Source organism: Xiphias gladius, chromosome 5 (genome assembly GCF_016859285.1).
Source record: "Xiphias gladius isolate SHS-SW01 ecotype Sanya breed wild chromosome 5, ASM1685928v1, whole genome shotgun sequence".
Taxonomy (NCBI): Eukaryota; Metazoa; Chordata; class Actinopteri; order Istiophoriformes; family Xiphiidae; genus Xiphias; species Xiphias gladius.
In genome coordinates, this window is record NC_053404.1 from 16,894,485 (window position 1) to 16,916,376 (window position 21,892).

At 42.4% G+C, this 21,892-nt stretch overlaps 1 protein-coding gene across 2 annotated transcripts in view; it reads left to right on the forward strand.

The window, feature by feature from the left end:
• Positions 1-2,397: 2,397 nt before the first annotated feature.
• Positions 2,398-21,892, forward strand: part of LOC120789991 (nuclear receptor-binding protein 2-like) — a 35,299-nt gene continuing 15,804 nt past the window's right edge. The window contains exon 1 of one of the 2 annotated variants that reach the window (XM_040127223.1): positions 2,398-2,548. In XM_040127223.1, coding sequence (XP_039983157.1) covers positions 2,429-2,548 — 120 coding nt within the window. In that variant the 5' untranslated portion in view covers positions 2,398-2,428. Of the gene's footprint in view, positions 2,549-3,106; positions 3,364-21,892 lie in introns of those variants that run through there. The other variant, XM_040127224.1, reaches the window with a different exon arrangement.

The following is a 21,892-nucleotide window of genomic DNA, read 5'->3' on the forward strand; positions in this document are numbered from 1 at the left end:
GGACTATGGGCCAAGTGAACGCAGTGTAAACTAAAATAATTATTGTGTTAAAAAATAATAAAAACTAATATGTGGGCAACATTGTTGATCTGTTTATTGTAGGTCTTGGAATTTATTATCAGGATTTTCTTTTCAATACTTATGTATATATTTCTGTAGCGTAGGTTTGCTCAGGCGCTTAGACTTTTTCATCAAAGCTCTGCAACACCGAATACACTTCTACCCCTTTTGCTTCTCCGTATCAGCTTGTGACGCAGCCTTCTGTAGGTTTTTGTTTGCCATGGCTCGCCAAGCTGCACGGTCTTCACTGTGGGCCACGAATCTGGAGGTTTTAATTGTAGCTTGCCAACAGCGGCTTCTGCGGAACAATTTGGGCAATGTTAAACTGGAGACCACACAATCAGGCCTTGTTTTATTCTAAATCATACAGAGGATATTTACTGGCCAAGAATTTGCCAACGCAATAAGTTTGTGAACTATAATTTCAGCCTGCAATTACTGGTCCATTTGTACCATATCTGAGGCTTTTTTATTAGAGGATTTTTCCACCAATGAAGATCCTCAAAGCAGAGCCATATTAGACCACAGGCCCTCCTTAATAAGGTGCAAAAGGTCCTTTCTCTTTCTATTAACATGGAAAAAAAGCTAAGTCCCTGTGGTGCCCTGTTCTGGCTTAGGTTCTGATTTTTGGGTAGTGACTTTTGCAGTTTTCTGGGTCTGAATCCAGATCTTGTTGGTTTGCTTCGTAATAAATAACCTGCACTTAACAAAACCTGTCCAAATATTCACAAAACAGGAAAGAAGGCAACTAAAACATAAGATATAAGTTCAGACCAAGATGGGGGACCTGAATATGCCTAGACAAAAAACAAGATCAGAAGATGATAGGTAGCTGGGTTATCACTGTCACACATGGATTACTGAATGGGCCTACCGGGTACACGAAATGACAACAAAGACACACAAAATGACAATAAAGAGAAGGAAAATGACTAGAGACAGAGGTAATAGGACCATAAAAAGGCACAAAATGACCACAGAGACACAAAATAACTACAAAGAGACGCAAAACAACCACAGCTGCAAAAGGAAGACAGAAAATGACAGCAAAAAAAAAAAGAAAAAAAAAGCTAAATTACTGAGAGGCGTGCAAACAGACCACAAGGAGACACAAAATGACCACTCACACACACACACACAAAAAAAAATCCAAACAAAACACAACACAGTTGTTGTCGGTTTGTGTCTTTTTCAGTCTGTTTGTCTTGCTCCTATGTAGGAGGGGTAGAGGGGCCTTGTACAAGTCTGCATCCAGGGACCCGGTGACTCATAATCTGGCAATGGCTGCTGTGGGCTATTTGAAGGTACAAACAGCAGCCATTCATTTTTGTTTATCTGGGACTCATTTATTAAACTGAATAAACCATTTAATTATTATTGATGTGCAATTTGCCACGAACCTGGGCTTTAAATTTGAGCCTCAGCACTTTTTTTTTTGGTTTTTACTAAGTTTACAAATGTGCCCCCTTTCCTTAATACTCTGCCCCCGTCAAAAGTTCCCAAACCTGCCCCTGCTTTTTTTTTTTTGCCACACTGCAGACCCGACGTGCCTCAGACTGGGACGGCGGTCGCCCTTGCGAGCTCCGCGCCACAGCCTCCAGACGGGCTCGGCTTCCTATGCCTGCGTGAACAGATCGTGCGCACGTAGTGGGGTCTTTACGGTATGTTGGCTCCGTCTCTCTCTCTCTCTCTCTCTCTCTCTCTCTGCGCGCCGAGCCTGGCAGCAGCCCACGGCCTCAGACCCGGCCAACGACGACAATGACGCGTGTGGAAGACGGTCGAAAAATCAACTCTCCTCCGTAAAGCGGGCGGTTTCTGGGCCGAGCGGCGGGCGCACTGGACTCGCACTCGGAATGTCTCTGCCTTCTCGCCGACCGAGCGTCAACCCCCGCGCTGCTTCGCTGTGAATGGACAGACAAGCTAAGAAAAAAAAAAACACCCCAACCAAAACATTTCGTAAACCGTTTTGCATGCAGCCTCCAGAAGTCTGGGGTCTGATTTCTTCCTGCGACCGTGCAAGTGTGTGCACCTCTAGTTTTTAGGTAACGGGGGCCGCTGGGGATTCTTGCTGACTGAGAAGTGGCTGCGTTTGGAAATATCCATTTTTTTCTTTGCAAAATGTTTTGAGCGCCAAGGAGGCTGAGAGCGGCTGGTGTCGTGCGTGTGTGTGCGTGTGTGTGTGTGTGTGTTTTGGGGGGGGGGGGGATTTCTTCACTGCGCAGACAAGCGGCTGACCGTCCCTGCGCTACCGCTCCTCCACCACAATAAAAACACACAGGACAGGAGGGAAAGGAGGAGAGGGGGGTGGGGGGGAGTGAGAAGGTGGAGAAGGCGCGGGGGTGGAAATCTGGAAAACTACGGCGTTAAAATGACGATGTCCGTCCCGGAGAGGAAATCAGGATCGGAAGGGAAGGAGGAGGAGAGCGAGGATGAGAGCGAGATCTTGGAGGAGAGCCCGTGCGGCCGCTGGCAGAAACGGAAAGAGCAGGTTGGTCGGTTTGTCTGTGCGTCTACGTGTGTGTGTGTGTGTGTGTGTGTGTGTGTGAGAGAGAGAGAGATAGCGAGAGAGCGAGAATGCGTTTCTCTGAACTGCAAGCAACCTGCTCCCTGATCAGGGAATCAGTCAATCAACTTGTCCGTCCCGATCAGGCGGGAGATCCTCTGTCATGCGGTGCTTCAGCCGCGACGAGGTGTTATCGCCCAGCGGCGTTTCCGCCGCCGTAAACCTCGCTCGGTCACATAGCCTATCCGTTGATCTGCCTATCCCACATAAAGTCCGTGTCGGGAATTGTTTGGTTGTTTCATACAGCAAAGTGTCGAGACAGCGGAGAGTCTCGGGATTCGGGTTCCGGATCCAGTTTTTCCTTCTCAGTGCTTTTTTTTTTTTTTTTTTTTTAACCGCACGATTTCTGTTCCGGAGCTTGAACCTGTGGCCCGGGGCTTGTGATGCATCCCGACTCTTAATTCAGGGCTTAAAAAAAAAAAAAAAAAATATATATATATATATATCCCACGAACGTGCCGCGGACGTGCGATACCAGTCCGACTGATAAACCAAGATGGAAGCTCGAGTTACAGGTTGAACGATCGGAGCATGCAGCCGCAGGAGAGGATGACATGGCAATGCAAAGTGGGCAACTCATTAAATGAAGCCATGCCAAGTCGAGTTAGCTTTATTTGGGGAACAAACTTTGGCTGAAATGATTGGTCAATTAATTGATTAGTCAGGCAACAGACATTGAATGGGCAGATAAATTGTCTGAGCCACTTTTCAAGCTAAAATGTCAAACCAGCTTCTTAATTGTGAGTATTATTCATTTATTTGTTTTATTTTTTTACCTATTTTTGCTTTTCTCTTTCTCGTGTCTTGGTGAATTGAGCATCTTTATGTTATGGACTGTTGTTGGGGCTTGACCTGCACAACATGTGACCCCCCCCCCCCCCTGTCTGTTTCTGTAGTATTTCTTTTTGCATCATCTTTAAAGGCACTCAGCGCAAACAACTTGAGGATCACTGCAGGGTTACCTTCCAAAGAATCAGCCGCAGTTTTGAAACACAGTCAACCATTTAAGTAATTAACAGGCAAAAGGACAAAAACACTAGCCGGTTTCGTTTTCTTAAGTATGAGGCTTTGTGTTTTTTCTGAGTTTTAATATTTGAAGGTGTCACGTCGGGGTGTTTGGAGATTGTGATAGAGATTTTTCAGTCTTTTCTGACACGCTATAGACTAAACAATTAATCGATTATTCAAAGAAATAGATGAAAATATAATGACAATGTTGAGTTGCGGCCCTAGTACACATTCCTGTCTCCCCCAGACCTATGGTATAGTACCAGTTTGAGCTGCAGCATGACTCTTAACACCTTCTATCTTTCCATGTGAGGATGAGCAGTAGTTGGACTCTCCAGAGAGCACATCAGCCGCATTACAGAAAATAACCCAGTGGCCTTGTAGGAAGCTTCCTCTCCTATAAATAAGCCCGTGTTTGTTTGTTTCATGTCAACATCGAAGATATGAAACGCAGCGCAGTATCTGTGACATTCCCAGCTGGTGTATTCGCAGCAACAGCAGCCTGGATAACGCGGAAACTTGTCCACATGCCTCGTTTGACTCCAAAAGTTCAGTTATTATCAGAGAGAGGAAACAGACATTTAAATGTCTCAGAATTGAGAGGCGGTGGGTGTTGCCTCCGCCAACAGCTCCGGATAAGGCGGAGAATTGAAGTGGAGGGTTATCTCTCGTGCACACACAGCGTCTTCACCGCGCCGCGACCACCTGACCTCGCTGCACTTTTCTGTACAATTGGGTATTCTTAATGTTGGAAAGGACAAACACGCACACACACACACACATAGTCGCCACCCCACCCCGGTGTTTTTCCACCCATTGATTACCCAGCGTTGTGTTTTTTTTCTGGGCTGCCACTGTCACGTTTCCATTTACCTCCCCCTGCTGAGAGGATCCGCCAGTTAGGGCTGGTTGCTGTAGCACAAATCCATACCAGAATATTAATCATGAAATGAGAAATTTATACTAAACAATACAAAGTAATACAACTTCTGTTTACTGTTATGCATTTTGTCAGACAAAACTCCTCACACAGAAACGTCGACAACTGATTTGGTTACCATTGGCTAACATTGTCGTAGATTAATTTTGGGTTGATGGACAAATGACTTGATCGATTAACCACAGCAGTGTGATCTTATCATCCTGACATGAGGCCGCTGAAAGGTGAGAAATGGAAATGTTGAATCATCACCCAGTCCTGCAGTCAGTTTTTGTGTCCATGTCACTGTTACCGTTTCTGATGTTATTGGAACAGCCCGCGTTCACACCAGTTAAAACCCAAATTATGGCAGGACCATTTGCTAGCATAACGCCTCCGTCTTTCACTTAATACTCACCTTGACATGATGCACCTAGTGACTGTGCAAATTTTATCCTTACATAAGCATTTTTCTTTTTTTTTTAATGATGGGAAACGAGCCAAAAGATTTGCCAGGCTTCACAAATGCATGTGTGATCCGGACTGTCGTAAACAAAATGTACACGTGGGGCAATACCTGTGGGGACGAGATGAACCAGTAACTGCTGGAAGCCATTCATAAAGCTGGTCCAGGTTTAAAACTATCGCTGTGTTAACCTGCGAAGTCTGTGTTGTGTCGACGGATCTGTGAGCTCATACTGAATCTGATTAGGAGTTATTTAAAGTCGTCAAGCAAAGAAGGTTGATACCTTGAATGCAGACTTGTCTATTATGGTGCACAAGCGTGGATATCCCCCCCCGCTTTTCTGCGGTCTCTCCCTCCAGCAGGCATGGGTGTGTTCTGAGCAGAAGGCTCGAAATGCACAAGAATACTCAGCAAATAAGCCAGAAGGCGAAAGTTCAGGATACACGCTGTCATATCTGTTTTTCAGCTCAGCCATTAAAATAAACACAGGCCACAGTCACATGGTCAGCACATGGCATTGTTGCCTTGCATGGCTGTTTTCTCAGCAGATGTGCAGACTGGACGGGCTCGAGATTTTTAAACTAGATGAAGGTGTTGCCTTTTAAAATCAGTTTATCCCCCTTGACTCGACACACTAAGCATTGATTTTTCACAGGAACTGTGCTGTAGCATAAAAACTGTCGATGAAAGTCTTTCCACTCTTTTTTTTTTTTTTTTTTTTTTTACTCCAGTTGATGTTTGTGACAAAATGTTCCTTGCAATAGCACCGCAAGATGACACAAGAAATTATTCAAACTAAAGTTGGTGAGTCAACACCGTTTTCTTTCCAGGAACAAATGAATTAAAATGGGTGGACATTTATTGCACAACAACCCCGCTGAACTTTTTGTTAACTTCACATATAAGGAAATCTGAATGTCAGCAGCAACATAATTTACAAGTCATGATTTACCTCCCGGAATGGGGACAGTCACGTCAACACGGGACATTTTGCAAAGGTAGTGACTCACAAAATACTAATGTTGAGGCATGAATCTGACAAAAAACCTCCCCATCCTCAGACACTGTATGCTCTAAAGCAGATGATTTCAAAATGAGGTGAAAGGGACAGCTGCAGCAGCAGTGACTGTGACACACAGGTCACGGAGGCAATTAAGGTATTTTAAAACTCTTAGCGCCTGATTCCCGCTATCTGAATCAGATATTTCACTCGTCCTCTCAGTCATACCTCAGTGCAATCTGAACAAGCTGACATGATGCAAATATTTTTTTTAATTCAGTGTGGCTCACACTTCCTGAGGATATCATTATCTCCAACGCCCATTGCAAAAGATCATCCAGAGATCCACATAGAAATCGTAGGAGATGTAGGCTCCTTATAACTCCAGAACTTGCCTGAGAATAATCACATTTTTAAGTTTTAGTCAGTATCAAAGTAATCCAGGGATAGTTGTCCATACATCCATGGGTAATTTGCAAGCGGGAACTGCTAATAGCTAATTTGGCACATTTTTAATGGTGCCAATTTGTCAAAATGTAAACAAATATAAGCTTAAAAAAAAAAAATGGGGCTCTATAGACACTCTTTCAACGTCTGGTACTCTGGGCCCTCTCTCAGACAGAAAGGAAGTGTAATGTAGCCCCCAGCTAACTAACTCCATGGCAACATTACACTTCCTCTCTGTCTGAGGGAGGGCCCACGGTACCAGACTTTGAAAGAGTGTCTATAGAGTGATGTAAGAGCAGAGGGAGCTAAGCCCACCAGAGACACAGTCCACCTTGACCCGTCCCACTGAGCTCGTTTTATTACAGTCCAGCTTGGGCAGAAGAATATCAGTGGCCCAATGCGATCTCGGCTCGATAATGCAACAGGGTAAGCCTGCTGAAGTGAATCCACATCCAGCCCCGCTCTCCGGTGCACCAGATCTGCTCCGCACTCATTCCAGCGATTGATCCATCCTCTATTTCCAGGATCTGTCTCCATCTGCTCACAGAGAGATGAAAATGAGGCATCCTGGGTTGGGTGAGACCGCATTCATTTCTCGGGGTGTTAATTCACAGATGAATGATGGAGGTCTAATGTGATGGGCAGATGCTGTTTTCTGCAGTTGCGCGTTAACCAAAATCCCATGCATGTGTCCGTGCTTGCATGCATTTGTGAAGCTTGAGAAACTGATGGCGATGGCACGGATGTACCACCTAGAGGTGAGCAATATGGGAAAAATGATGTTGCAAAAGGCCTTTTTAACAGAAGGCATCATGACATGTTACAGCAGGGGAAGCACAGGTGTATGTTATACAATGGATGAAGGCTGGATACGGCTCTCACTTTTTCAAAAAGTCAAATTCAAACTAATTCAAACTGGCACGTAATTCGTTCAAACTAATTCAAACGCAATCCATATGCCACATATCCTATCGTACTATAACAAGTCAAACTGTTCTATATGAAAAAAGGTCTATACTGTATTGATAAAAGCATTATTGTTTATCATATAATTATGTCATGATAGTCACGGTTTCCCCCAGGAAACTGTTAAGCAAGGCGGTAAGCCGCCCTGCCTCATCTCTTGAGCGATTCAACCGGTAGATGTTGGCCGAAACAAGAGCCACACTCATTAAATTCTTGCATTAGGTGTGTGAAATGGCATCTCTGCTCTTTTCCCCTGAAGGTAAAGGTGTATGAAATGGATGCATTCTTTATGTTTGCAGAGGTGGTCTTTGTTTACAGATGTTTATAATCAAAATCTAATTTTAAAAAAAGTCACGTTTTTGTGTGTTTTGCACTTCAGATATACAAAATAATCAGTATGGGTGGGCCTGTTCTCCATAATAAGAAATTAATAAAATTACAACCAACCACAGCACTGTTATCAAAAAGTCAAATTCACTATTTTGGATATGTTTTCAGGGTATGTTTTTGGATTCCTAGTTCATAAAAAGTTGCTTTCTGTAGTACAATTATTAGACTAGCAGTAGCAATTTGCCCTTGTAATGCTGTTTGTTGAATATCAGAGGCCAGTGACACATGGTGGGATAATTTTAAGGCAGTCAAATGAAAGCCCACCAAATGTCATCCTCACGGTTGCCATGATGTACGTAGAGCTGTCAACCTCCAGTAGTAACCCCCACCACACAAAGAACATTGCAGCTCACAGGATCATGTCAAGTTGTGGCTTGCAGTAAGCTCTGTCTGTCCTGAGGGGGATCCTCTTAATGACTTACAACCCGTAATAATCCTGCAGCATGGGCATGCTCGCTGGCCTGACAGCTGCCCTATGAGGAATGACATCCACTCAGCTTTGCCCGCAGGGGAAACGAGGACAGGGACACTCAGCTTTGATGCACCTGTTAACACGGTCGCTCTGCCAATGCCCCCCCTCCCCTCCCGGCTGTTGCTCAGGGTTTAAAGGTTAATTTGGAAACCCATTCACACCTTTTTAATTCCCAGAACACAAAAGTAATGATTTGTGTAGATGACCCTATTGAATGTCGTTTTCTATTTAGCCCCACTACTGTTATTAAAATAGGGATGGTAATTTCAGTCCACCACTTTGGTTGAGACTATAATATCTTGGCAGCTGTTTAATTGATTGATGTGAAACTTTGTCCTCACCAGGGGAAGAATCCTCTTGATTGTTTGGCCCCCCTGACTTTTCATGCAGTGGTTTTTAGTGAAATATCTCAACAATTATTAGATAGATTTCCATGAAATTGAGTGCAGATAACCATTGTTCCCACAGGATGAAATCCTAATGAATTTGGTGAGCCTCTGAGTTTTCGACCACAATGAGGAGTACATTTGTAGTTTTGAGTGAAATGTCTCCACAAACGATTGCCAGGAAATTTCATCCACACATCCATGTTCTCATGTTCCTCATGGGAGGAATTGTTATAACTTTGGCGGTCATCACTCGCCTAGAACCACCAGCAGGACAAAATATGTATTTTTCCAGGCCACAGAAATTGAAACATCTGCATGTTTGTAGCAGTACATGTGTGTCTCTGAGAGGGAGGTATCATTTCATCTGTGTGACTGTTGAATAAAGGTTATTCCGGTTGAACGGGTCCCTCCGAGCAGAAATGGTGGGGACCTGCAGCTCCTTGTCCTCTGGTCACACCAACAGATTTATGAAGGGTTTAATGACACTCTGTAATTTTCCTTCCCATGTGTGAGGGCATACTGTATTTTACAGCCCTGGTGTCCTTGACCCAGCCTGCCTGATTTTTCATCTGTGCATTTTTCAGCTGTCGTCGTGAAGTTTCACCACACAGCTCTCAGTCAGCCGAGGTGTTTAACATGAAGTTGCAAATTAATGGTGTCACACGTTGTTGTTCACATGAGCTAATTAATGTCTTCTGTTCCTTTGAACATACAACGAGCAGAGACATCTGGTGTTACAAACGGGAAGAGCTGAATACTTCCTGGTGTTTACATGCTGCTATTTCACAGGCACCCCTGGATGGAGGCGCGCTGTTTATATAAAACAGCACTTAGCAGCACTTGCATAGGACCTGCATGACGGCTTTAGGTCAGGGTAGTCATGGGTCAGAATCCGGGCAAGAAGGCTTCTACTAAACCGCTAATAGCTTGAAGGAAATATCCACCCTCAGATACAAATGCGCTTCTGTCGTCAGCTTGTGATATTGAGTGTATTCCAGGAGTTCATTTGAGACTAAGTGTGGTAGCCGCAGCTGGCATTCAAAATTTTTTGCAGATGGATAGAGGAGGAGGAGGAAGGAGCGAGGTTTTGCTTTTCATGACATTGTTTTAAAAAAGTTTCCCGGGAGAATCTTCCACCAGCAAGATAATTCAATTGAGAAAACCTGCGCTGTAGCTCTCTTTCAGCATGTCCTTGGTAGGCACTGTACACAATTTTCCCTGCAGATTAATAGTCTATAGCTTAAAATGACTATTTCACATAATCACTGTATTCCTCCAATTTAGTAGTTTGTGTCCTTGAAATACTTAATTTGTTCCATTATTCACTTTACACAGACCATAAATACAAACAGCCAAGTAGGATAACGTCTCTGGTTTAGTTATGAGTTGGAGAAAGGAGGAATTTCTCTCCCAGCTGGCACAAAGCCTGGCAAAAGTTTCAACAAACTGGTTTCAAATTCTTCTTATTTTGTTAACCAACCGATAAGTATTTGATGCAGTTAAAAATAGCTAAATAAAGGTACCCGTTGAAGTTTCTGGCCACTAGTAGCGCTATGGAGCAATATTTTAATGAGTGGGTCCCACGGGTGGTCACACCATTCGACTGATGGACAGTTGGTGGCCATGTAACGAAGCGTAGCAATGCGCCGACAAAGGAAGAAGACGACTGTTACAAAGTAGGGGTGGATGTAAACAATGCAATATTTTTAAAAACGGTTTTGCAAGCGAGTTATGAGGAAAGAAATGCACTCAGCGCAGTTGCTGGACCACCAGGATACTCGCAGTATATTTTGGTGAAAAACAAAATTTAACATGTTAAGGCTTTTGAGAGATATATATATTTTATTATAGGTATGCTAGAAATGACACACTTGGATAGTTAAAAAGGGAAAATAAAAAATACACAGCCAAACGATTAGTCCGGTCCAGAGTATGTTAAGATTGTTTGATGTTTCTTTATACAGCACCATAGAAGCTGCTGTTTCTGTAGTGCTGGGTGGACAGAAACATAAAAAAAAAAAAAACCTTCCACCAGCTAAGAATAAGTCCGCTATGTGTCAGGTCAATAATGTGTCAGGTCCACTAAGATACATTATGAACTCATATCCCTTTGAGCTGTGAGCGGTGATGTGTGCTGCGGTACAGCGAACAACAGAACAGATGGTATTCCACCTATCAGGCCCCATCATGAACAAGGCTCACGTGCTCCCTTGACCCTGTTGTACCTGTATTTTTTTTTTTGCTTCAGAACATTTTCGTGGTATGATCTGCAGCTCATGAAGCTGCCGGGTCATGTGGTCTCGAGGGATCCTGTCACTTGGTTGTGAAATGTGACCCGGTCTGTCAGCGGTGGGCCTCTGGGGTTCATCAGGTCTGATGGGACGTATAGAGAGGTGGCTGTCAGCGTTTTCCACTCCAGCTGCGTGAAATGGAGCTACCCGGATCCTCTGTCAGCTGGCTGGGCAAGGGAAATCTGGCATGAAAAGGACACCTCTAGGAATGGCTGACATGTTTGCAGGCTTTCATGGAGCTGTCATAGCAGTTCACATCACATGACATCCGTGCCTCTGAGGAATGCCTCGTGCCTACTCAAGCATGTTCTACACACAGTTGGCAAGTTCTTTGAAAAACATCAGTTTCCTAGAGTCATCTTTTGGCACCGCTGTGTGAAAGTGAGTGATTAAATGTAGACATATTTGTGGAACAAATCTCATTTTTCATATTTCTTGCATTGCTGAATTCATGGGTAGAGAGGCCTCTGGCATTTATCAAACTGAAACAGAAGTCTTAGCATTTCCATTTGGATTTTCATTGTTCAGACTGCTTAAGCCTCATCATTATTAATCTATCTTCTCTTATCAGTCTGTTGCTAGAGTCAGCTTTTCTGCCTTCTCCTCTATTTGCAGTTAAATGAAATTCCCTGAAGGAAAAAACTCCACCTAAAGACTCTTAAATACACTTACAACTCAGGTGCTGCACTTTATATTTCCAGACTCGTTCTTTTGTGGTTGCTCTTCTGTCTGGATAACTGCCGTTAATCAGAGTTCAATCACAAAAACGAATGAAATTGCTAAAACACTGCTTGTATATGTCAGGGTTGGGTTTGAAACCGTCAGTCCTAGAGAGCATCCCTCTAAACTGTACATTGTGCAGAAATATTCAACAGCCCGAGAGAAAACACAAAAAGGCAGTAGCTTCATCATTTCATGAGTGAACAGCTAAATCACAGAAGGGTTTAGGTGAAGAATAAGAAACCATTGTTGGAAATCCTGGAAACTATAACAAAAACCTAAATTAGGTTGAGCGAAATGAAGTAAAAAGCCATCTCAAAGACTGTAGGTCACACTGCATGGCCTCTGCATGGCCAAGAAATCGGTTTTCTCCAACAGAAATTCGGCTTTGTTAACCAGCTTTCTTTAATCTCTCGCCCCAATTCAGGAAAAGTACGTTTCAGAAGGCCAACAATAACCAGGTTACTTCCAAGAGGCAGTCCGCTGGTTTTACACATAGAGATCAGTTATGTTGAGGGCTACTCCACTTGTGTTGTGTCTTCTAATGGCTCTGCAGGAGATGTAAGTCTGACAAAATCTTTAAGTGATGGCAGTAGGGGTACTCTGGCTCGGGATTCGAGACTCCAAATTCATAGCAAAAAGCCTGCATTGCAAACAGAGTGCATAGAGTGGGAAAGACGTGGGCAGACAAGGCAAGGCAGAGAGAGTGAATGAAGGGCCGCATTGTGGGAAGTAAAAAATGTGTTCTTTTTGGATTTTGAATCATACCGGGGAGTAAAAGTCAGGTCATCTCGGCCTCGATTTTTATCATTCTGTTTTTAATCCGTCTCTCCCCCGAATGTATTCCAGTGGAGTAGCCTTTGCTTTGTAATTCCATCCACTGCACTGCACTGTCCCTGCCAACACTTAAAATATGTAAAAAGGTGAATGTAAAAGTTTACTACAGCATCACCACTGCTCCACTGCTGCTGTTTGATAATCGGCTGATAAAAATGCATTGTGATAGCCTCATGTGCTGCCATGGCCAAATGGACTGGAAAACACCTGACATCAGTGACTGGGCTGTGGTCACGTCCAACAAGCTTAAAAGTTTCAACTAAAGACTATATAAAAATATGTATATCCCTATGGAAGGTTCAACCCATAGACTACATTTACATGCACACCAAAAACCAGATTATTATTGGGAAAATCTCAAAGAGAAGTGGGGTGGTATGTGTTCTACCATACTGCACACACACACTTATATATGTATATCAACCTTTGACATGGCACATAATGTATAACAGTAGAACAGTATCCAAGTGTGGATTTTCCCTGTACACATTCAGAGCTTTGCGAATATAGTCTTGTGACTGTGATACACACACATCCTAAGGTTATAATAATAGTCTCAGACACAGTTTAGTTCCTGTCATGCATTGTAATGTGAAGCCTTTAATGGATGTTTTAGCCGTCCACTGTCTACAATAAGACCCGACTGATTCCCGTAACGTCTGATGCCTGCTGATTTAAAAGGGCTGCCGTCGAAGCAAAGAGACTGTAAAATCATTAAAGGTGCTTCTATGGTCAGGCTGCTATTGCTATTGTGTGTGGGTGTTTTCACCCCTCCCACTGCTTCAAGGCAAAGGCCAAGGTCCTCCGCCTCCTCGCAGCTGCCCTGGTGTTATATGAAAGTCAAGGAATGTGTGAATATCAGCCCTAAAAACAGTACACAAACCCTGCTGAGTGCTCCGACCACTACAGGTGCGAATAGGTTGCGCCAAGCCTCTATAAACACAACTGTCCCCAAGTGTTTTACCTATCAATAAACAAGCGATACTACATGACGTTTCATATACACATGCTTTTACGGCTTCAAGGGGAGCTGATATGAGAACTCTGTGTGCAGATTTCAGAGTGCCAAGAGCTTGTATCTTGACCTTTGAAACCAAATATGAATATCTTTGTGTGTATGTTAAATATGCACGCAAAAAAGGAGGTAGCAATAAGTAGTCTTGTGGACTGTGCATACACATTTAAAAGTTTTGATATGGAGGGAAGCATTAGCAATAGCTTGACATTTATTTGCCATTAAAGTTGTTTGGACATTTGCTTAAGACAAATCACAAATGATTTTTTTAAAGCAAGATTCATTTGACTTGTTTTGTTTCACATGTGAAACCATCTTTACAAATCACCTGCACTGATATCTCTTTCTACCTTTCATTTGATCTTTTCGCTTGGGACCCATTGCCTCCTTCTTCTAAGTCAGTAATGGGATGAGAAGTTGCCTGAAGGAGAACTGGAAGTTTCTAGATTTGTTTCAACAATTGGAAACAAAATGCGGCGCTCACAGCTCAAGTGGTAATCTGCCAATTAATGTGAACCATTTGTCTGTGATGTTGTGAAAACGAAAAATCTGCGTGAACTCACAGTCTTGCATGAAGTATTCAAATCAATTATGAACAAAACTAACACATTTTGAGCTGTGTAACTGTTCAGTCAAGTATCGTTGCTCAAGGCTTCATCAGTTTCCTACAGCCCTTCTCCCCCTGAGCAAAAATAACATCGAACTTGTTTTTCTCAACCTGAAATCAGACTTTCACTCCCTCATAAATCTGCTGTCGTCCCTGTCTGGCAGATGCAACTTCATTTGCATTGTGAATTTGAATGCGTCTGTCTTGTTTATGCAGCTCAGGAGGCTGAAAGTAAAGCAGGTTACTCTGATGCAGGAGCCACACTTAAATTAGAATCGGATCCCAGCACCCCAGCAGCCATAAATCATGGAGATGGCTGATTAATTAAATATGGCGGCGGTGAACAAAAGCCCCTCACCCTCTGCTACACAATGATCAGGACTGTACCTAACAGTCATGTCCTCCGTATTTCTTTCTAGGAATAAAGGGACCTTAAATGCAGTGTACATTTGAACATTTTAAGTTACAAATAGTGTGTTTTATAGGCAGATACTATATTATATTAATAGTAACCTAATTTTGACTATTTTTAAGCCAAGGAAAATGAATAAATACATGGAAAAGTACAACAATTTCACAACCAATCAGACGTAACAGATGTATCCATATTTTTCAACCAAGCAGCCGCATTTGCATTTGCATTTGCATTTGCTAGGAGCAGTCATTGTTTTATCGTGTTCGAAGAAATATACTAATTTAATTTTTTAGAGTTGTCATACAGTGTCATCAGGCAGTCAAATAAGTGCAAGGACATATTCCCATTAGATTACTTTGTAACATGAACTCCAAATTTCTACTGTTTACCTGCTGTGATCATTATGATGAAAGATACGCCGATCAGCAGTAACTGGTTTCAGTGTTGTGGATGTGTAAAATGATTGCCGCTGTTTTAACATTCCGGGGTTGTAAAATCGTATCTCGTAGGTATTATAAACAGCTGTGTAGTGTTTTGGCATCTAATAAACCTTCAAACTCCTGTATCTGTTACACAAACTGGACTGCCTGGATCCTATTTCATCGTCTCAACAGTACCTAAAGCAACCCCCCCCCCACAGGGCAGGAGGCTGCACTGTGTTAACGCAGGGCTGTTTTCAGTCTGAATGCCCACTTATGACTACAGCCTACAGTCTACAGCCATGGTAATGACAATACGTATTGTAGCCGTTGATGGCTTATGCAGAAACTGTGGACAGGTAGGTGAGGGTTAGATAAATAGACCGTAACCCCCAACATAGTGCTTTGACAGACCCTCCCATTGAGCTCTGTCTGTGGGGTTACGTAACATTAACAGGCACAGAAAAAGCAGCTTGCTGTCTCCATGCATGTCTGCCAACAGCCTTTTGTTTGAACACGTGCTGAAGAGCCAGATCAGGTTGACTCTGACTTTTTCAGCTTAATCTCCCTGGAAGATAAACACCACATGATAAACACAACTCTCTTCTGCTCCGTCATCTTGTTCATATGTGCTGTCCGGTGGCCTTTTCTGTTCCTCCACATGGGGCCATCTTAACAAGCTCAATTTCAGCCTCTTGACTAATTGAGGCCTATAAACATAACGATAGCTGTGTGAGAGAAACTTCTGCCTAACTGCACTCTCACACTCCTCGTAAGTGGGTTCTCCTGTTGTTTTCTTGCTCCTGCCTCCAGTAATGGGAGTGTTAATTGCTAATGTTAGTCCCAACATGTGCGAGCACACCGCTCCTGCGCTCAACCCAAGCCTTTAACTGTTGCTGGCTTGCTACTGTGGCGAATGCTCAAAAAGCCTTTGCACTGTTTGCCAAGCCTTTTGAGCTTTTACCCTGAGTCACCTCTTTTGCTTGCTGAAAAACTGTACTGCAGTAACCTCTGCTGGAGATGCAGCAGAAGGGGGTGCGGCCGCTGGAGCTCACATAACATATTGCTCTTCCGCTGGGTTTGTAGTAGCAGTGAGGCAAGCAGTGTGTGTGGATATAAAAGCATGAATTGGGTAATCCAGTGGGCAGAAATTACCCCGTTTTATGGAGAACTTTAATACTCAGGCGGACTCTGCCAGACCTTGTTAAGCTTATTCAGGAACACAGTCAATTGCAAATGTTTTAAAGAAGTGGGAAGGGGGCCAGTTTCAGGTCAAGGTGAAAGCACACATCTTTTTAGCAGCTTAGTTAGAACCGCTGCATCGATTCCAAGAACTGGACTGCTTGCAGAAAAAAATTACCAGTTGCAAAACACTCGATCCCTGTTTTGTAAACTTTCTCCTCTCTTTGAAAGTCTTCCTTTGATGCGAGAATTGAAGATTTCTGAGTGAGTGAGTTTGTGGGTGAAACTAAGTGATTCTTATAGAAATGGAGATCCAACCTAGACTTTGAAACATCAGCAAATCAGCAGCCCAGTCCCAATGTCCAGACCTAAGCACTGAAACCTCGCAAACTTTAACTGACGTCATCAAGTGCCTCAGTGCAAGAAGGTGCCAGAGCACCAAAGTCTCAATGAGGAATGAAACAGCACTTTGTGAAATCACATTTCTGTGGCCAGGAAAGTACAAGGCTTGAATATAATATGTAAAGCAGTTCCATTAAACTTTGTAAAAAAAAGAAGTCCCTTTCTGAATATATAAGTCATTATCTATGTCATTTGATAAAACAGTTGAAAAAACATCATCACATGCATGCTTTTATAGAATAAAGAAGTGCAGTTCTTGGAGGATTTTCGACTTCCTCATCCTTTTTTTTTTTTTTTTTTTTTTTAATACATCAAGATGCTCTGAAATGTGGGTAATTCCCTCAAATGAAATTTGCAGCACCACAGACAATAGTGGACATCCTCTTTTACAGAGGTTAAAGTAGCAATACTACAGTGTAAAAATACACAAATACAAGTAAAAGTCCTGCATTTAAAATCTTACTTAAATCTGCTGCAATTAATGTTTTATATAACACTGGACCAAACTAGTATTTGTAATGCGAAAGGTTTCACACATATAGAGGAACCTACAGAGTATTATCAGCTGAATCTGCAGTTCCCCTTAGTTCTACAAACTGTTTTAGCACCTCAGAACTTTACGGATCAGAACTTTGGTTCATGCTCTCCGTTTTAATCAGTCTTGCATCCAGCAGTAGCTGGATGCAAGATGCAGGCAGGTTTGCAGCTGGATGCAGGCAGGTTTTTTTTTTTTTTTAGCAAAAACCCTTAAAAAACCCATCGTACACCACCTGCTCAGCATTCAACAGCAGACGGACAAATTTAGCAAGTATCTGTTGAACACACAGTGGAGCATTTAGCAGCTGAGCGAGATTCGAGCAAGATATTTCCCTCAGAGGTGGTAGAGACCAAAACAAAGCTAAAAGGAGAGTGAATATTTGACTTACGTTCGCCAAATGAAGGATAATGTTGGTCCATATCTACTGGATGCATTTAATGCATAAAAGTGCAGAAGTATTAGTAGAAAATATACTTAAAGTATGAATGAAAGCAAAAGTAATGGTTATACAGAAAATGACCATTATTGATAATTTTTAAACATTGATTTTTAAAGTAACTAGTAGCTATAGCTGTAAAAATTAATATAGAGGAGTAAGAAGTACTATATTTGCCTCTGAAGTTTCTGGTAGTAGAGTTATAAAGTTGCATAACAAGTACTCAACTAGGGTACAAGCACCTCATGACTTGAGTAAAAGCAGCTACTTTCCACCACTGACTGCAGACTTATGGATAGTATGCATTAAGGGTTCAAAGGATCGGCAAGACAGCCCTTAGCAACCTGGAGCCATCCAGGATTTGAGTCAAAGTCTGTGAGTCTGCAAGGCTGGACAATGGGACCAGGCCAGCATTTAAAGGGCATCTTCATGCTCAAACCAGATGCTAAAAAGGAGACATCATCCCGAAGCTTATAAGTGGGATGTCAGGGAGAAAAGGCAGTTGTACCTGACGGCAGTGGCAGAGAGGTCGTACTGTTGAGAAATCTGTGTGTATTATTCATCGAGAGGACTTCATTTCTTACCGTGTGACTGTGACATGAATTGGGAGTATGCCAAGCAGCTGTAACATCAATCAGTTCCTCGGAAAAGAGAGAGAAAAGAAAAGAGCCATTGACAGAGATTTTCTACAACTATGACTCAGCATGGATCTATAACTCTGCGAGAGCTCTAGAATTAGTGAATCAGGCTATGCAGGGTTATGTAAGGATGTTGGTCTGAAGGAATTTTTCCACAGTTGTGTGAAACTGCACGTTGTTGCTTCTGCAGAACAGATTAGCGAGATAAAATCTTAGTGTGAGGGTCTGACTGTTTCAGCATATCTGATCGATTCCTTACTGTGGTACTACACCGGAAATTGCCTGAATTCTTTTTAAACACAGATGGCTAGTGTCATGATTTTTTGTCCCACCAAGCTTGCTTGCCATCAGCAGCTTTTCTCTGGTTTAAAACAATGGATGGTTAGAGCAAACAATCATTTAAAGGAAGGACATTTCAGAGAAAACAATTACAACATGCGTCAGCCATCTGTTATAATCTGTTAGGTTGATGCAGCTATCCCTCTCTGCACAAACTAACTTTCTTTGGCGACTGCAGAGCGTCTTGCTCTACGGGATTCCAACAGGACTTGACCCCCTTTTGATCCGAGGTCTGTTTGCTTTATCAAAAATGACACACACAACAGGTCAACCTTGTTAATCTTGGGCTCCCCCGGAGGGAGAAAGGAAAGGAGCGCTTGGGCCTCACCACAGGATAAATAAAATTCCTCCCAATGTATAATTTAATGTTTTATTCAGGCATTAAATTGAATTTTACTAAAACAAATGATTGTTTTTCCAAATTAAGCCTGGATTGTATTAAGGGTTAGTTTGAAATCAAGCACAAATATTTGACGTGATTCAAATAATTCTCGGTAAAGGATAATTACTCATTAGATATGTTTAAATATCTAATGATTTTTAATTTGATGATGCTGATCGGACATGAAAGCTGAGAAGCCTTGAGGTTTGTGCTGATGCTTTTTTTCTTAAAAATGATTGTATTTATTATTATGGACATATTATACCACATTTACAACTACTACATACACAATACTTACTCATCAATAAACTGAGCACAAATTGCAAATTGCATATTATATACTGAGACATATACACAGAAATTTATTCCAGATATATTAAGATTCAGATCACTTCTTCTTTAAATGGTTTCTTCTGTTAGCTTATTACAGATATGTTGCTATTTGTGAATATGTCGACTGATAAGAAATTGCAGTCGAGTAAAGCAGTTTATAAAGTTTATTTCTCAACTGTAACAGCTGCCGCCAGCGTTAAATCTACATATATTTTATCGTGTGAATTCCAAATGTCTAGTAAAGAATCAAAAACGATGATTTAAATATAGATCATTATATATGCAGAGTGATCAAACGTCACGTTATAAGCTGACAACACCAAAACACATGCAAATAAATACCTTTTTTAATGATGTGTCAAAGCTGTAGTGTATCAGCTGCGATTGTGACTTGAATTTAACTCCAGCCCACAACCTTTGTTTGCATGCCTTCCCCTCTCTTTTACATTTGTCCTGTAAAATCAGCATAACTCTTATCCAAAGGCGGGACAGATTAGATAAGTGATAAAAATGACCGCAATGCTGCAAAAACAACTCCGAGTGATTATTTGAGGAAAAAGCCAGAACAGAGATAAAGGTTTATCTTCCTAGCGTTTTCACCTTTCAAAGTAGAGGAGAGCCATGTGGTTCGTGAGGTGTGAGAAGACAGGGAGTTCCTTGTCCCACGTAGGCCTTTCCTATTCTCACTGAACTGTCAAATCATTGTAGTTTGCTTCTTTGAGCCAAGACGCTGGTTCCCATGCTTATCAGATGACACCTACTACTCATATTTGTCATGTTAGATTAAGACACAGAGGGACACCTACCTCACTCTTGAATGAAACATAAAAACAAGATAAATGCTTGTCATCAGCTATTGGATTTCTCTTTCGTAAACATGCATCTTGTCTCACGATTGTAAACAGCATTATAGGAATCTTTCTGTACTCCCTTTCCTTTTACCCCATAAATGTTATAAATGTCAGTCACGGGGCTTTTATCTTCACTTTCTTAAGAGGTTGAGCAAACAAATGAGTAAACACAGACCGTAGGTGTGCCTGAGCGCCCTGACCTTGTGCCTTTTTTTTTTTTTTTTTTTTGTTGTTTCTACTTGACCACAGGAATGTTTGATTTGTTGAAATACATGGGTGTGTGTTCATCGTTTCAAAACCAGATTAGATTTATTTGCCATTTGTACAGGTACAGGGCAGTACAGGCACACTGGAATTCTTGGGCGTGTCTTCCAGTTAACTTTGTAGAAAATACACACTATATATACACGTGTTAAGTTTAATATTTAAGAGATAATAAAATTATCGCACAAAACAAAGACATACTATACACACAAATTGAGTTTGATAATAAAGAAATGGTAAGATTATTGCACAAAAAAAATAATAAAATAAAATGAATGCACACAAAATTATAAAATTCTTGCCCATAAATAAAAGGCTGAGAAAAAAAAAAACTCTGAATGACTGAGATAAAGTTAAGCCAGTAGCGTGAGAGGGGGGTGAGGTGTTTGAATACAAAAACACAGTCTCTAAGGTGTGTGAGTTTTTGTGAGGTGTCCATGCTATGAATGAGGTAGGGGATGTGGTATTTCCCCCCAGTCTCAATGGCCTTTGCAATCACTTTGACAGTGGCTGGAAAAAAACAGTTGTAGAAGCGTGCGTTGTGCATAGTGACGCTCTCCGGCCCCTGGTGTCTCAGGCTGTGCCCTGAGTTCTCCCACGTGAACAGAGAGTGAGCTGGGTGTTGCGGGTCACTGAGGGGGCTCTGCGCTTTTCTCCTGCAGCGCTGTGTGTAGAGTGTGGCCGTGGAGGGGGAGGTCGGATCCGATGATTCTCTCGGCAGTCTTGATCAGAGATTCGCTCCCAGCCTGGGTGGTGTTGCCAAACCACAGGGTGATGCCGCTGGGGAGAATGCTCTCAATGAGTCTTCTGTGGGCCTGGGTGAGGGGCTGATGGCGTAGCCCAACCCTCTTCAGTAGCCTGATGAAGTGAAGCTGTGCTTTCTTCACACAAGGTGTTTTTGGCCCAGCTCAGGTTTTCTGTCATATGAAGGCCTAGAAACTGGTGACCGTCAGCCCGCTTCACCTCAGTCCCCTGATCTCTTTGGTTTTGTCTATAGTAAGAACATGAATTGATCTTGTTCACCACGATGACTCGTCCCCACCTTTTGATGAGGCCGAGGGTGGTCGTGTCATCTGCACATTTAATTAGCAGATTATTGTTCTGGGTGGAAACACAGTCATAAGGGTACGGGGCGAAGAGTTGTGTTCATCTGTTCATCGTGGATGTGTTTGGTTTTTTAGGGGACTGGTACTATAACGTACTTGAAGGACTGTGGGTCTAGCTGCCGGTGTAAGAGAGGCATTAAAAATGTCTGTGTATACACCTGCCAGGTCTCTTCTAGTTATAGACAGATTGGATTTTCTGCCACGTACCCACATGCCCTTTTTTGCAGCTCTGACGGACTTTTGTAGCTCATATCGGGGAGCTGGGCTTTTCAGCTCACTGACTTAACGGCAGAGGTTCACCGCAGAGTGATTAGAGTGCACGGATTCAGAAAAGTGATGCTCTAACTCTAATTCTGTTCAAGTAGAATTACAGGTTTTTAAATAATTGCTCAGTTCATTGAAAAAAAAGAAAAAAAAAGAAAAAACCAAGCCAAATC